The sequence below is a fragment of the Brachyhypopomus gauderio genome, chromosome 4 (genome assembly GCF_052324685.1).
Source record: "Brachyhypopomus gauderio isolate BG-103 chromosome 4, BGAUD_0.2, whole genome shotgun sequence".
Taxonomy (NCBI): domain Eukaryota; kingdom Metazoa; phylum Chordata; class Actinopteri; order Gymnotiformes; family Hypopomidae; genus Brachyhypopomus; species Brachyhypopomus gauderio.
The window spans coordinates 3,944,450-3,957,405 of NC_135214.1; the positions used below are offsets into that span (position 1 = coordinate 3,944,450).

Here is a 12,956-nt window from a genome sequence, read left to right on the forward strand (position 1 = left end):
GTCGGAGGTAGTGGAAGATTTGAGCATTTGCGCTAAGGACCATGACTACGCAGCACCTCCTTTAGCTCTGACTATCACTTTGCTGTTGACTATATTGGACACTGAATAAACAATAATACTTCTCACATTCCCATAGCGAGGAATAACTTGGTGTGTGTCATGAACTTGACTGATACTGATGTAAACCAAACAATCAATAGCTGATGTTACTCGGCTTGCTAAGCTAGCTAGATATTGTTAATTAAAGCTGTCAATATCATTCGTAAGATTATAATTAGGGGTGGGAATTGTTTACTATCTCACGATTCGATTCGATTACGATTTTGGGGGCCACAATTCAATTCAAAATCGATTTTCGATTCAAAACGATTTTCGATTCAAAAAACGATTTGATTTATAAAAATTTCTGCTTAAGTCTATAAAATCTGCATGATCTACTACAGTCTGCTTTGCAAGACAGAATGACAAATACAGAAAATAAAGTGTCTTTCACATTTAATTAACAAAAATAATGTGCTTTGGTAAAATAAAATGCTTTTTGTTGTTACCAAAATTCTTGAGCTTCATTTTACAAGCTGTCAGGGCTGGCTCGGATGCTGTTCCCCCAGCCGTGGCTAGGGACACCAGAGTCAGTCCCAGACTATACTGGCGTAACCGTACGTTCTCAGCCAGTCTCCGCTTTCTCTGTGATTGCTTATCGTTTAATGGTGTCTCGCCACCTCTCTGTTATGCTTTCTCTTTACTTATTCGAGTATCTATCTCCTGCGTCGCTTCCTGACTCATCTCAAGTTTTCCCAATCCTGCATTTCTTCCTATCCGTTTTGCCTTTATTTTTGGGAAGGGTTTTATTTTGCTGCCGCGTTTTTTGCCAATTACTTCTTCTTGCGTCCTTGGTTTCGTTTTCGCGTTGCATTTATCCACGCTGTTTTTTAGTTACTGTTGTTTTGTTTCTTTCTCCCGTCTCACTACGGTTAACTGTTATTTTTCCCGCGTTGTATTTTGCGCGTTGTTTTTTGTTTCTATTTGCTCCATGCCCTCACGGTTTTGGTTTCTATTCTCTTGCGCGTCGAGTCTCCCGTGTTGTTTTGTTTGTTAGTTCTGGGTCGCTGTGCGCGTTTCCCTCTCACTAATACATGTGACGAGTGTCAAATGTATTGCTTTTTGCGAGCTGGCACTCGTGTCCTCCCTTCTCTATATTATTTCACGCTGTGTGTACGTTCCCGTGCTCACCGCGTTACACACGCCTTGCACAAGAGCTACATTGTGTCAAGTTCGGTCTTCCCTGGCATTCGTAAATACCAAAATGAACCCATATTTTTGCCTTAAATGAAGACGGAACAGGTTGAATATCTCTTTCCTCCATCTGTTTTGAAACCTTTCCGCACACGAGTGTGTCCCAGAACCTGCTGGTAAAGTCTCGCGTAATTTTGTAATTACGTAACGCGACTTAGAATCGATTTTGGGACATTTAAAATCGATTCTGAATCGTAGTAAATGAGAATCGATTTTTGATATATGAATCGATTTTTTGGCACACCTCTAATTATAATATATCATAATAATATAGACTGTTTTACCACTCTGTAGGATGACTAATGGAACTAGCTATACATTAAATAATAGTTAGTTACCTAGCTAATGCTAGCTGGTGTCACCTTACCCTGGTATGAGTGAATGAATTCTTCAACAAACAATTTGTAGCCTCTACTCAACTTGGAACCCTTCATTGTTGAATGTTCTCCAACAATCCTGGAAACATCTTCAAAATTCAGTCTCGGCAGTGACGACAGGGATGAAGTAAATACACGCTCCATGCTGAGCTGAATTGACAAGAACTATCTTCTGCGAGTACAGGAACTTATTTTACATGGCGGTGACGTATTGATAACCTTTGTTGATCCCACAAATGGGAAATTCAGTTTCCCCAGGACCCCAGTGTAAAGCACCAAGAACCTAGAGTGGCCACACTTCGGGAGCTGCCGTACAGATTAGGGAGAAACATAGAGAGATAAACATTAGGAGGAGACAAAAAAAATATGACCACAGATTATTCTCGCGAACAGGACAACAGTCTGTGTGCATGCAAAAAGTCCCCGGGGGGGGGGGGGGGGGGTAGAGGCCTGGCACAGAGTTTTTTTGTCAAAGTTTGCGGTGGAAGGCGAGAGCCATCTCTGACAGTCTCTGTGTGGGGGTAGGAGCAGGTAACCAAGACGACGACCTTCTGGGAGAAATTTGTTTGGGCGCCAATGCAGATAAGAAGAATGAAGAATTTAGCAAGGAGCTCGTCCTTGGGAATTTGAGCACACTAACTCCTTTTTAAGGCAGCGGTCTCCCAACAGATCCAACTTCATGCGTAGAGCATTGATTCCATCCATGATCAAATCCAGCTTTTTAAAAGTCACAGTCTGTGTTCCAACAGTTCCAACAGCTCTACCCACCACGTCAATCAAATTGGGCAATTTTCGTGGGCGTTCGATAACTGACCACACTCTTTTAATTTCCTGATACACCAGGGCATGGTGCCTATCAGCAGATCCAATCAGCAGAACCCCAGTGATCAAAGTTCCAAATAAGAAGAACACGTCCCCAACATCTTCTAGGGAGAGAGGCGCAAGACACAAACTACGCCACATCCCCCCTGAGCCAAACACATATCCAGATGAGGACGGTCCGTCCAGACATGTGGGTTCTCCCACACCATGACTCCACGTGGAAAAAATAATGCCAATTGCATTGAGAGACCACCTGATCAAATCAATTTTCTTTGCTAAAGTTCGAAGAAGTAGGCCAAGTTTAATGTAATTAACCTAACATCACTGGCCAGTGTGGACAGATATGCAGCATTGCTGTAACTGAATTCAGCACTACCCAGCACGTCATCAAGCACAACACTGTGCAGTAACTCTCTATAGCTTGATACGCCTCTGCATGTCATTGTGGATTCTCGCTGAAGAACCTATTATTATTCAGTTCCAGTTGGGAACAAAATTTTAGGGCTTCGGGATTTGTTTTGGTGGAAATGTGAACAGTGTTCCAAATCAGGTTTCTCATTGGTGGAAAAGGGCTATTGGAATACATTTGGACTACACTGCCTCAGATCCCTGTTCTACTGATTTCCTGTTCTCTTTAGTTCTGCTCACCCACACACTCCATGGATCTCACTCCATTTCGATAAGGATATTGGTCTGCCCAGTGCATCTGAACATGGCTATAGGCACTGCAATGTGCTGCGCATTTATCTGCTTCAGGTACGTCTGCGACAGTAGTCCTACACACATAGTGTCTGCTTTCTTCGAGAACACGATGGCATCCTTCCCCAGACGCATGGAGCCAGACTTAAAACCGTTACCATACATGCCCACAGGGACGTGGCCGTTCACCGTCGGCTTATTGCTGAAGCCAAAACTGAGTGAAAGACAGTGAAAGAGCCTCGGTTGATAAGAGTCTTAGGATCATTAGACAAGAAGGCATTACAGAGGACCAATGTAGGAGAGATGTTGAAAGCAGGCAGAAATTAGTGAGGAACTGAAAGGAGAACACAAGGTTTTTAAAATGTCTGAATAAATGGCTTGTTAAAAGGCACTAAGACACACAAATTATCGCAAATTTTATATCAGCGTTCATTTTATAATGCTGCCATACATAAAGTCTGGTTAGCAAAACATGAATAAAATGGAGCGTCAGACTAACTAGATCACTGACAAGTCCCCTACCTGAGCATTTTGTACATCTTGTCATAATCCATGCCTGCTCCATTATCCATGAAGGTGAGGCAGTCATGGCCTTTGATCACTGTTTTATCAATCCAGAACTGCTTGGCATTGACATCTGGATCATAAGCATTGTCTGAGGACAGAAACAGCAAAGCACTTCTCATATTATCCAATGTGACACAGCAAAGCTTCATGCTTGATGATATTCCTGGAGTGTTTGAGATCAAAAGCAGCTATAAAACACATATGTGAAATGACGACCTTGGCCCAAAATATATCCTGCATATTCTGAAGATGCAGTTTACATGCTTAATGAAACTTCTTCTTCCTGAAACTGGTAAACATTTAGTCATATACCTAAATGGTATATGGTGGTAAAATCTTCAAAAATAGTGGCAGGGAGCTGAATATGAAGTGCCAACAGCTTTGTAGTCATCTTAGATTTAGTGCACATAGTGCAGCACACATGCATAGTACTGCATCTGGTGCTGCAGTAACCAGTTACAATCCATGCCAAGGCACAACTACTACCCTGTTCTGGGGGGAGAATAAATCACTCACAGCACACTATTCTGTTGAGGCAAGCTGATCAAAGCCTACATAATTGATCATTGTTGACCAAGAGTTCAGCAGAGGTGAAAGGTCATTGTTCCCATTTACTACATAAAGACTGTGTCCTCCCTTCTCTGGACTCGTATTCACATATACATACCTGTTCCAAGGCTAAAGTGCCATTTAAATTAGGATGGGCCAAGCTTATGTTGCCATGGTAACTTCACTACTTGGGGCTAGCACTGGCTGAACAGAGCCGTTTGAACATGTGACACATGCACATTGAGTAAACCATATTAAATGTGACCTTTAGCATTGCTGCAGGTACCAAGCATAGAAAACACAAACTTTTACATTACATTTATTTTTACAGCAATTTAAAATGTTCTTATCCAGAGTGACTTAAAATAGTGCTCAGCTGTCTCCACTGAAGAAATCCTTACGATGGCCTACAAGGCCTGAGCATAAGAATACCGTTAAACTAGAGTCTTAGGATGTCAGGGACAATACTGGAAATGCCACATCCATAGCCGCACCGGGCTATAAGCCACATATATCTACTGAACTGAATACAGTGAGTCCCCGCCTAATGACGGGTCTGGTTAACGACGGACCGGAGTTACGACCGACTTTTTAAAATTTCGCACGATGCACAGAGGAGCAGTGGCAGCACAGTGGAGTGTTGTGTACGATAAGCTGAGGTAGCGCAGCCTCCACCGCAGCCCATCACGGCATCGCGATCGCTCTTTCTCACGCTGTACGTACGCACGAGAACATTGTTCGTTTTTTCTATACTGTATTTATGACATTTCTATACTGTATCAAAGTGTATCTAAATCTACGGACACGCGTAATGACGAAAAATGCTTTAAGATGGACTTTTCAGTCTCTAACCCCGTCGTTAAGTGGGGACTCACTGTACATTTAACTGAACTTATCAGTTTTTGAACGGTAGCCTGTAGCATTTCATGTGTAGCATTTTAGCTTTCAGCCGGTGTTGTGTCAAATTCCGACTCCCCTCGTTTATCCGCGCATAAAAACGCTATAGATTATATTGTCGGTTTACGTTTCTATGAATAAATAAGAGCTAGACTTTAATTATCCATCACAGCAAACGACACGGCATTATCTATGTCCAAAGCCACACTGGCTCAAGGGTGTTAATTATATTAAATAAAATACACACTGGCTATGCAGAAGTTCACCTCTGACCACGACTTCGCAGTATTACAGCAGTATTATATCTAAAAATCTAGTTAGAACAAAACTAGAGTGCTCAATGAACTAAGTTATAATCATTGTAACTCCCGAATATCATCTGTAGCGTCTTTATGCGTGTGCAAACGAGGGGACTCAGAATTTGGTACAACACATGTTGGTTTGAAAAAATTTCTCTGTCGTACCTACTGCTTCCATGTGCTAAATGAAATTGAGCACTTTCTTCTTTACAACTTTGACCTACCACCTGATTCACTTTCTGCTCAGTCCCGACAGGTGAAAAATCTACAGAAAAGCCGCATCGTTCAAATCGTGGGGAAAAAAGTAGCGGCTTATAGTCTGGAAAATACGGTATTTCACATTTCGACTGATTTCAACTGCAAGACCTTAGCTAGATGTGATGCTGTATAGCTTATATAAGCTTTAGAATATTGGCAAAGTAGCAATATCTAAAAAAGCTAATTAATATTTCATAATGTTCACTATGTAGGTCAGTATTAGTGTAGCAATGCAGTATCATATAAATAAAGCCATGTAATCAGCAGAACAAGTAGAATTAGCAGTGACTCACCAATCAGCCCAGCAATAGCACTGAAGGGCCAAGTATGGCTGGTGGAGTTTGAATGCAGGTAGATTGGATTAAGCTTCAAGGGGAGAAGATCAGTAGCATTAGGAAAAATACTTTAACACAGAGCTGGGCAATATGACCAAAAATGTTATTGCAATATATTTTCCTATATTGCTCAATTGCAATAATTATCACTATATAAAATCTGTAACAATGTCACAGCCTTTAAAGGAATGTCCTTCTTTTAAAAAGGCAGACCGAATACATTCATGCACAGAGTATGCAAATTACTCAAACCCACACTGAAATTTAAATTTTACATTTTGATTACCATGCCCAAATAATAAAAACCTGGCTACCATAAAGGATTAGACTTTATATACTTTATTATTTATAGACTTTATTAGACACTTAGATTTCCTCATCTCAAACAATTTACTGAAACATAACCCAACAGGTGGTGGGTTAACACCAACAAAAAATGTCATTATCTCAATAACTTGTCATTTGCCCTTGAGCATCAATTACAACTTGACAACATCATCTCAGACTGTTCACAAGTCGACTTATTATAAATAAATTGTCTGAAATTTGGCCTGTGTTGTTCATGCAGTGGCACAATGACTGGATAATGATGCCATTCGAGTAGTATGGGTTGGTCAAAGTGTAGGGCAGTTCTGTATTGACTACACACATCTGTCCAAACTGTACCACCACCACCAGACGTGTCTGGTGATAGTAGTGGCTGATGCACTCTCCTTGATTTCTCCAACATAAAAAGGCCACAGACCAAACGGACAAGATGCCCAATGCAATAGAGCAAAGAAGACGGATATGTAAAATGTATGAGATATGAGAAATGTATTTTTCACAATGCATGTAGTGTATTCAGACCCACGGGCTTCTGCTACTTGTATAGTTAAAAACTCCCAACTCCTGTAACACTGCTAGATACTACTAGCAAAGTAAAATGAGCCAGCAGCTTGCTAGCCAACTAGTGATGGGCAAGTGAAGCCTCATGAAGCACCGAGGCTTTCCTAACAACTGTGCCGAAAAAGCTTCAAAGCTTCAAGGCTTCAGTGACGGTGACAGCTGGTGGACAACTGAAGCCATAGCAACATCTAAAGCAGGGGTCTCAAACTCAAATTACCTGGGGGCCACTAACCAGGCTGTGTTTTCGATGAGGGGCCAGATTAAAGGATCATGACAAACAGCAGTGGGGAAAGGGAAAAACAACTATTTTAATATATTAAAACTAGGGGTGGGCATAGATTAATTTTTTTAATCTAGATTAATCTCAGTAAAATCTTGAAATTAATCTAGATTAATCTATATTAAAATGGCTCATATGCGTGCTACCCAAGTAATGATTAAAAGTCAGTTTTTGAGATAGGGTTTCTTAATACAGAGGGTGAATTAGACCAGGGGCTCATCTCCTGTTTCCAAAATGCATCAATGACTGCTTGAGGAAGCTGTTCTACTTTGATACTTGAAGAAAAAAAACATGCTCAATAAAATGTAGGCTACTCGTGTTCAACGGTTTATTCAATTAAACATGAATTTGTAAGCCTACATACTGTACATTAAAAGGGGTTGATAACATGTTTATTCAGCTAAACATGATATTTGAAATGTAAGCCAATATTTAGTACATTTAACCTCACAGACGTAATTTTCAAAAGTCAGTTTTGGTCCTCTGCAGTTTTAATAGTTAAAAAGAAATATCTAAATAGCAACGAATCTAGCGCTAGGACCATGCATAAAACGACCGCTCCGAGCTCCGCTCAGGTAACACTTTACGTTCCTAAAAATGAATTTTTCATGAAGCAAACCTGGCGACTTTGTGGCTGTATGGAGTCAAATTAGGGTCTTTAATGGTGACGAAAAAATAATATCGCAAATATAAGATTAGCATTTTGCATTTTACGTTCCTAATTTGTTTCTGCAATACTTTCCCTCTTTTGCATTTCTTTCTTTTCTTTGCATTTCACATTTTATGTTGCTGCTTTTTTTTGCAATACTTTCTCCCTTTTGCGTTTCTTTCTTTTGTTTGCACGTCACTGCTTTTCTTTGAGTCTCGCATTTTACGTTCATAATTTTTTTTTGCGCTTCTCTCTTTTCTTTGCTCCGGTTTTACCCTCTGTGTGGGGGCCGGGAAAGAGGCGTGGCCAAGAGCGAAAGGCGTGCTGTGAAGGGATAGTAGGTCACCAGGAAAGATGTGGGTTTATTTAAAGAATAGTACCAGTGGGGTCACGTATTCTAATGGCAACCATCAGAACTGGTGACCCCAGTTGAGAGTAAATGTCCCATTCATGAAATTTAAAGTTGGCTGCAATAGTGAGAGGATGGTAAGACTCCTGGAAGTATGTGTTTGTTTTATTATCAATAGTATCTGGACATTCAGTGGGGTCACATATTCTGATGGCGGCCGTCAGAATATGTGACCCCAGTTAAAAGGCTCACCTCTCCATCCCATTCATGAAATTTAAAGTTGGCTGCAATAGTGAGAGGATGGTAAGACTCATGGAAATGTGTGTTTGTTTTATTATCAATAGTATCTGGACATTCAGTGGGTGTAGCGTCCCGGTTGAAAAAGTGGTCTCTCGAACGGATGGTTCACAACATAACATTTTATTATTATGCCTTAGTCATAAACACATCGTAAGAGCTTGTTCCCTCATCAACCAGGTGCTAAAGATCCGTTAAAGTTATGAATAATTATTTAGTAATCTCGTTTTACACTGTTTTTTCAACCTTGACCGTGGAGTGTACCTGCTAACTACGCCTCGGAACTCACACACTGATAGAGCGTTTATTTTTCTCCTCTTCGTTTCTTTCTTTCAAAATAAAAGCATAGCGCTGCAACAAAATAATAAAAGCTTATGAACCAACTTGCAATATGAAAATACTGAATTATCAGGTCAGTTACACTCCCACCAAATCATTATAGCTTAACTGGCAAACAAATAGAGTAATAATGATTTCCTAACGAAGAAATGACCTGTAGCCTTAACTCAATAAACACAGTTTGTAATAAAGAATGAACTTTAACTGTGGAATGCAATTAAACAGTCTCTAATAACAAAACCAGTTTCTGCACTGGGTGTTCCACTATTGAAGGTTTACTAGAACATTGTCCTTTCTCCAACTTCTTTTCTGCAAAGCGAATCTTTACTTTCCTTACAAGTCCATCTTTGTCGGTCACTGTGTCCACTACACGAGCTAATCTCCATTCATTGCGAGGTAAATCATCCATCTTTTCCATGACGACATCTCCTACCTTCAAATTTCTTCTTGGAGTGTGCCATTTCTGCCTTGTTGCAATGTTAGACAGATATTCCCTTTTCCAACGGGACCAAAATTGTTCTGCTAGGTACTGCACTTGCCGCCATCTTTTTCATGCATAAATGTCCTCCTTAATGAAGTTCCCTGGAGGGGGCAAGGCTGCCTTTGACTTCATAGTAAGTAGGTGGTTCGGTGTCAATGGCTCGAGGCTGTTCGGGTCACTGAGGTTGTCTACTGTGAGAGGCCTGCTGTTCACAATTGCCATCGCTTCATAAAAGAATGTTCTTAATGATGCATCATCCATTCTGTCTGATGAAAGTGAAGCTGTAGAACGCAGAATGTTTCGAACCGTCCTGATTTGTCTTTCCCATACACCTCCTGTATGGCTTGAATGAGGAGTGTGCATTTGGAAGTCACACTGTTTCTCAGCCAGAAACCTGGTAATGCGGTTAGTGTCCACTTGTTTCAAAGCTTCCTGCAGTTCGTTTTTAGCTCCGACGAAGTTGCTTCCTTGATCGCACTTTATTTCACTGACTGCTCCTCTTATGGCTATAAAACAGCGGAGAGCGTTGATAAAGGCATCCGTAGTCATGTCATCCAACATTTCTATATGAATTGCCCTGCAACAAAGGCAAGTAAACAGAAGTCCATAACGTTTATGTACTTTGCGACCTTGTTTGGTTGTAAAAGGACCAAAACAGTCCATTCCACAAAAGGTTAACGGTGGAGATGGATCTAGGCGCTGTTTTGGGAGATCCGACATTTTTTGTTTCTCTGTGTCTCTTCTGAGCCTGCGACATTTTACACATTGGTGTATAAATTTTGCCACGGCTTTGTTGATGCATGGAATCCAAATTCCGTTTGACCTAATCTCATTAATTGTCAGTCCTCTCCCTTGGTGTTGTACCTTGCTGTGACGGTGAGCGACAATTAGTTGAGTAATGTGATGGTCCTTGGGAACTAATACTGGATGCTTCAGTGTGGAGGAGAATGAAGCATTTCGGAGCCTTCCTCCCACCTTAAGGAGTCCATCACTATCAAGAAACGTGTCCATTTGAAGCAGTTTACTTTTGATAGGAAGTGCCTTTCCCTGTTTAAGCAGTCTTATCTCCTCTGCATATTCATTTGCTTGTACGTCCTTTATAACAACACATTGTGCATTTTGTCTTTCTTGTGATATGCTATGTTGTTTTATCTCCCTTAACACGGCGGATCAGTCGAGCTATGGCTTGAGTGGCCTTGTACCATGAGGAAAATTTTGTCAACTTGTCTGACAAACCTTTCTGCTCCGTTTTAAGTGAGTTTAGTGCATGTACCTTTTTAACCTCTGGATCTCCAAGTGGCACATCCATGTCAATCTCTGTAGCTGTGGGAATTTCTTTGTTCCATAAAAACTGTGGCCCTTGGAACCAGTTTGATGTCATAAGTTCACTTGCACTTAAACCTCTGGAGGCCATATCCGCTGGATTTTGCTCAGAGGAAACATATCTCCACTGCTGGGGGGAGCTGTTGAGCCTTATCTTCTGAACTCTATTGGAAATAAATGTGTGAAAACGACGTGCTTCGTTATTAATGTAGCCTAAAACCACCTTAGAGTCTGTCCAAAAGTACTCGTCTATCTCCGTCAATCCTAATTCATCCTTTAACATGAGGCTTACAGTGATGGAGACAGCAGCAGCTGTCAGTTCGAGTCTAGGTATTGTTACTACCTTGATAGGAGCAACTCTGGCTTTAGCTGTAACTAAAGTACAATGCACTTGCTCATCTTTGCTTATATGTCTTAAATAAGAACATTGACCATAACCGTACAAGCTTGCATCAGAAAAATTATGCAATTCTGTTTTCACTATTTTGCCAAAGTCTTTAGGTACATAACAGCGTGGTATTGTGATTTTCTCCAAGTTTTTAAAATCTTCTTTCCATTTTTCCCATGCTGGCCGTAGTTCACTGGGAAGAGGATCATCCCAACTTGTGCCATGTTTGCATGTCTCTTGAAGCACTCGTTTACCTGTGAGTAAAAGGGGGAGATGAATCCTAATGGGTCATAGAGAGATGCAACCATTGATTGGATGCCCCTTCTTGTAGCAGGTTGGTCATTGGGGAGAAAGCCAAACCTAAGTGTGTCTGAGTCTATGTGCCAGCGAATGCCTAGTGCTCTTTCAAACTTTGAGTCATTAAGTGCTAGGTCGCATGATTGCTGTGGAGAGGCGCGTTCTGATTGTGGAATGCTTTCTAACACTGTTTTGTTATTACTTACAAACTTGTGCAGTCTGAGGCCACCTAATGCACAGAGAGCCTGGGCCTCCTGAGCGAGCTGAATAGCTTCCTCGATGCTTGCAGTGCTTGTTACACCATCGTCCACATAGAAATCTTTCATTATGAACTGGGATGCAAGGGGAAACTGTAGCTCATTTTCTTTCGCCAGATGCTTTAATCCATAATTTGCACACGCTGGTGAGGATGTTGTGCCGAACAGGTGAACCTTCATTCGAAACTCCTGAGGCTCAGTATTCAGGTTGCCATCCTTCCACCATAAGAATCTTAAATAGTCTCTATCAGCTTCATACACATAAAATTGGTGGAACATTTTTTCAATGTCACATAACAAAGCAACTTGATGCCTTCTGAATCTGAGTAGAACGCCATTCAGATTGTTCAACAAATCGGGCCCTGACAGCAAATGATCATTGAGACTGTTGCCTTTGTATTTTGCTGAGGCGTCGAAAACCACTCTGAGTTTGTCTGGCTTTTGAGGATGATATATCCCGTAGTGGGGAATGTACCATCTTTCTCCTTCCTTTCCTTCACTGTGCACTTCCTCAGCCTCACCCTTCTCTATGACTTCACTCATGAACTTGACATATTGCTCCTTGTACTTTTGGGTTTTCAACAGTTTGTTTTTGAGGCTTTGAAGTCGTACAGTTGCCATTTGCTTATTATCTGGTAAGGAGGGTCTCTCTTTAAATGGAAGTGGCATTTCATAATGTCCTTCATTGTTTTTGTAAATGCCTTCTTTAAGTGTATTCAGAAAGAGAATGTCATCTTGGGAGACTGATATGTTATCCTTGTTGTCATTCTTAAAGTCATGCTCGAGAACCTTGATCGCGTCAGCTGGAGTCATTAAAGGGAGCTCCTTGGTCGTGACTCTGTGACACACAGCAGACATGCTAAAGGCGTCATTGTGGGATGATGTGGGACCTACAATGCTCCAGCCCAGCGCTGTGCGGACTGCATAGGGTTCGTTCTCTCCTCCTAAAATTACTTGTTGTGGAGCTAATGCCTTGGAGCAATTGTACCCAATTAAAAGCCCAACTTCACACTCTAGCTGTGGAGGAATCTCATTCACTATTGCTCTAAGGTGATTCCATCGCCTTGCCGTTTCACAGGAAGGAATGTGGGCGCGATTAACAGGTATACAGTCTTTAGTGTAAGCAGGAGGGAGTTCAATCGTTTCTGAGAAGTTGTAGCCTCTCACCTTAAGACCTGATACACGTTCACTTGACATAACAGTATCCTTACCCAGCATTGTAGTGAGTCTTAACTTTATTGGAGTAGACTTAGCCTTAAGATTGTTAGACACATCTTGGTCGACAAATACTGTGTCACTTTGGGTGTCTAAG

At 41.2% G+C, this 12,956-nt stretch overlaps 1 protein-coding gene across 3 annotated transcripts in view; it reads right to left on the minus strand.

The window, feature by feature from the left end:
* The window catches only part of LOC143511900 (MORC family CW-type zinc finger protein 3-like), a 29,421-nt gene that overhangs the window by 6,642 nt on the left and 9,823 nt on the right, over positions 1–12,956 (minus strand). For all 3 annotated transcript variants that reach the window (XM_077001626.1, XM_077001624.1, XM_077001627.1), the window contains exons 2-4: positions 6,055–6,127; positions 3,714–3,846; positions 3,182–3,405 (exon numbers count right to left, since the gene is read on the minus strand). In XM_077001626.1, coding sequence (XP_076857741.1) covers positions 3,182–3,405; positions 3,714–3,846; positions 6,055–6,127 — 430 coding nt within the window. The remainder of the gene's footprint in view (positions 1–3,181; positions 3,406–3,713; positions 3,847–6,054; positions 6,128–12,956) is intronic.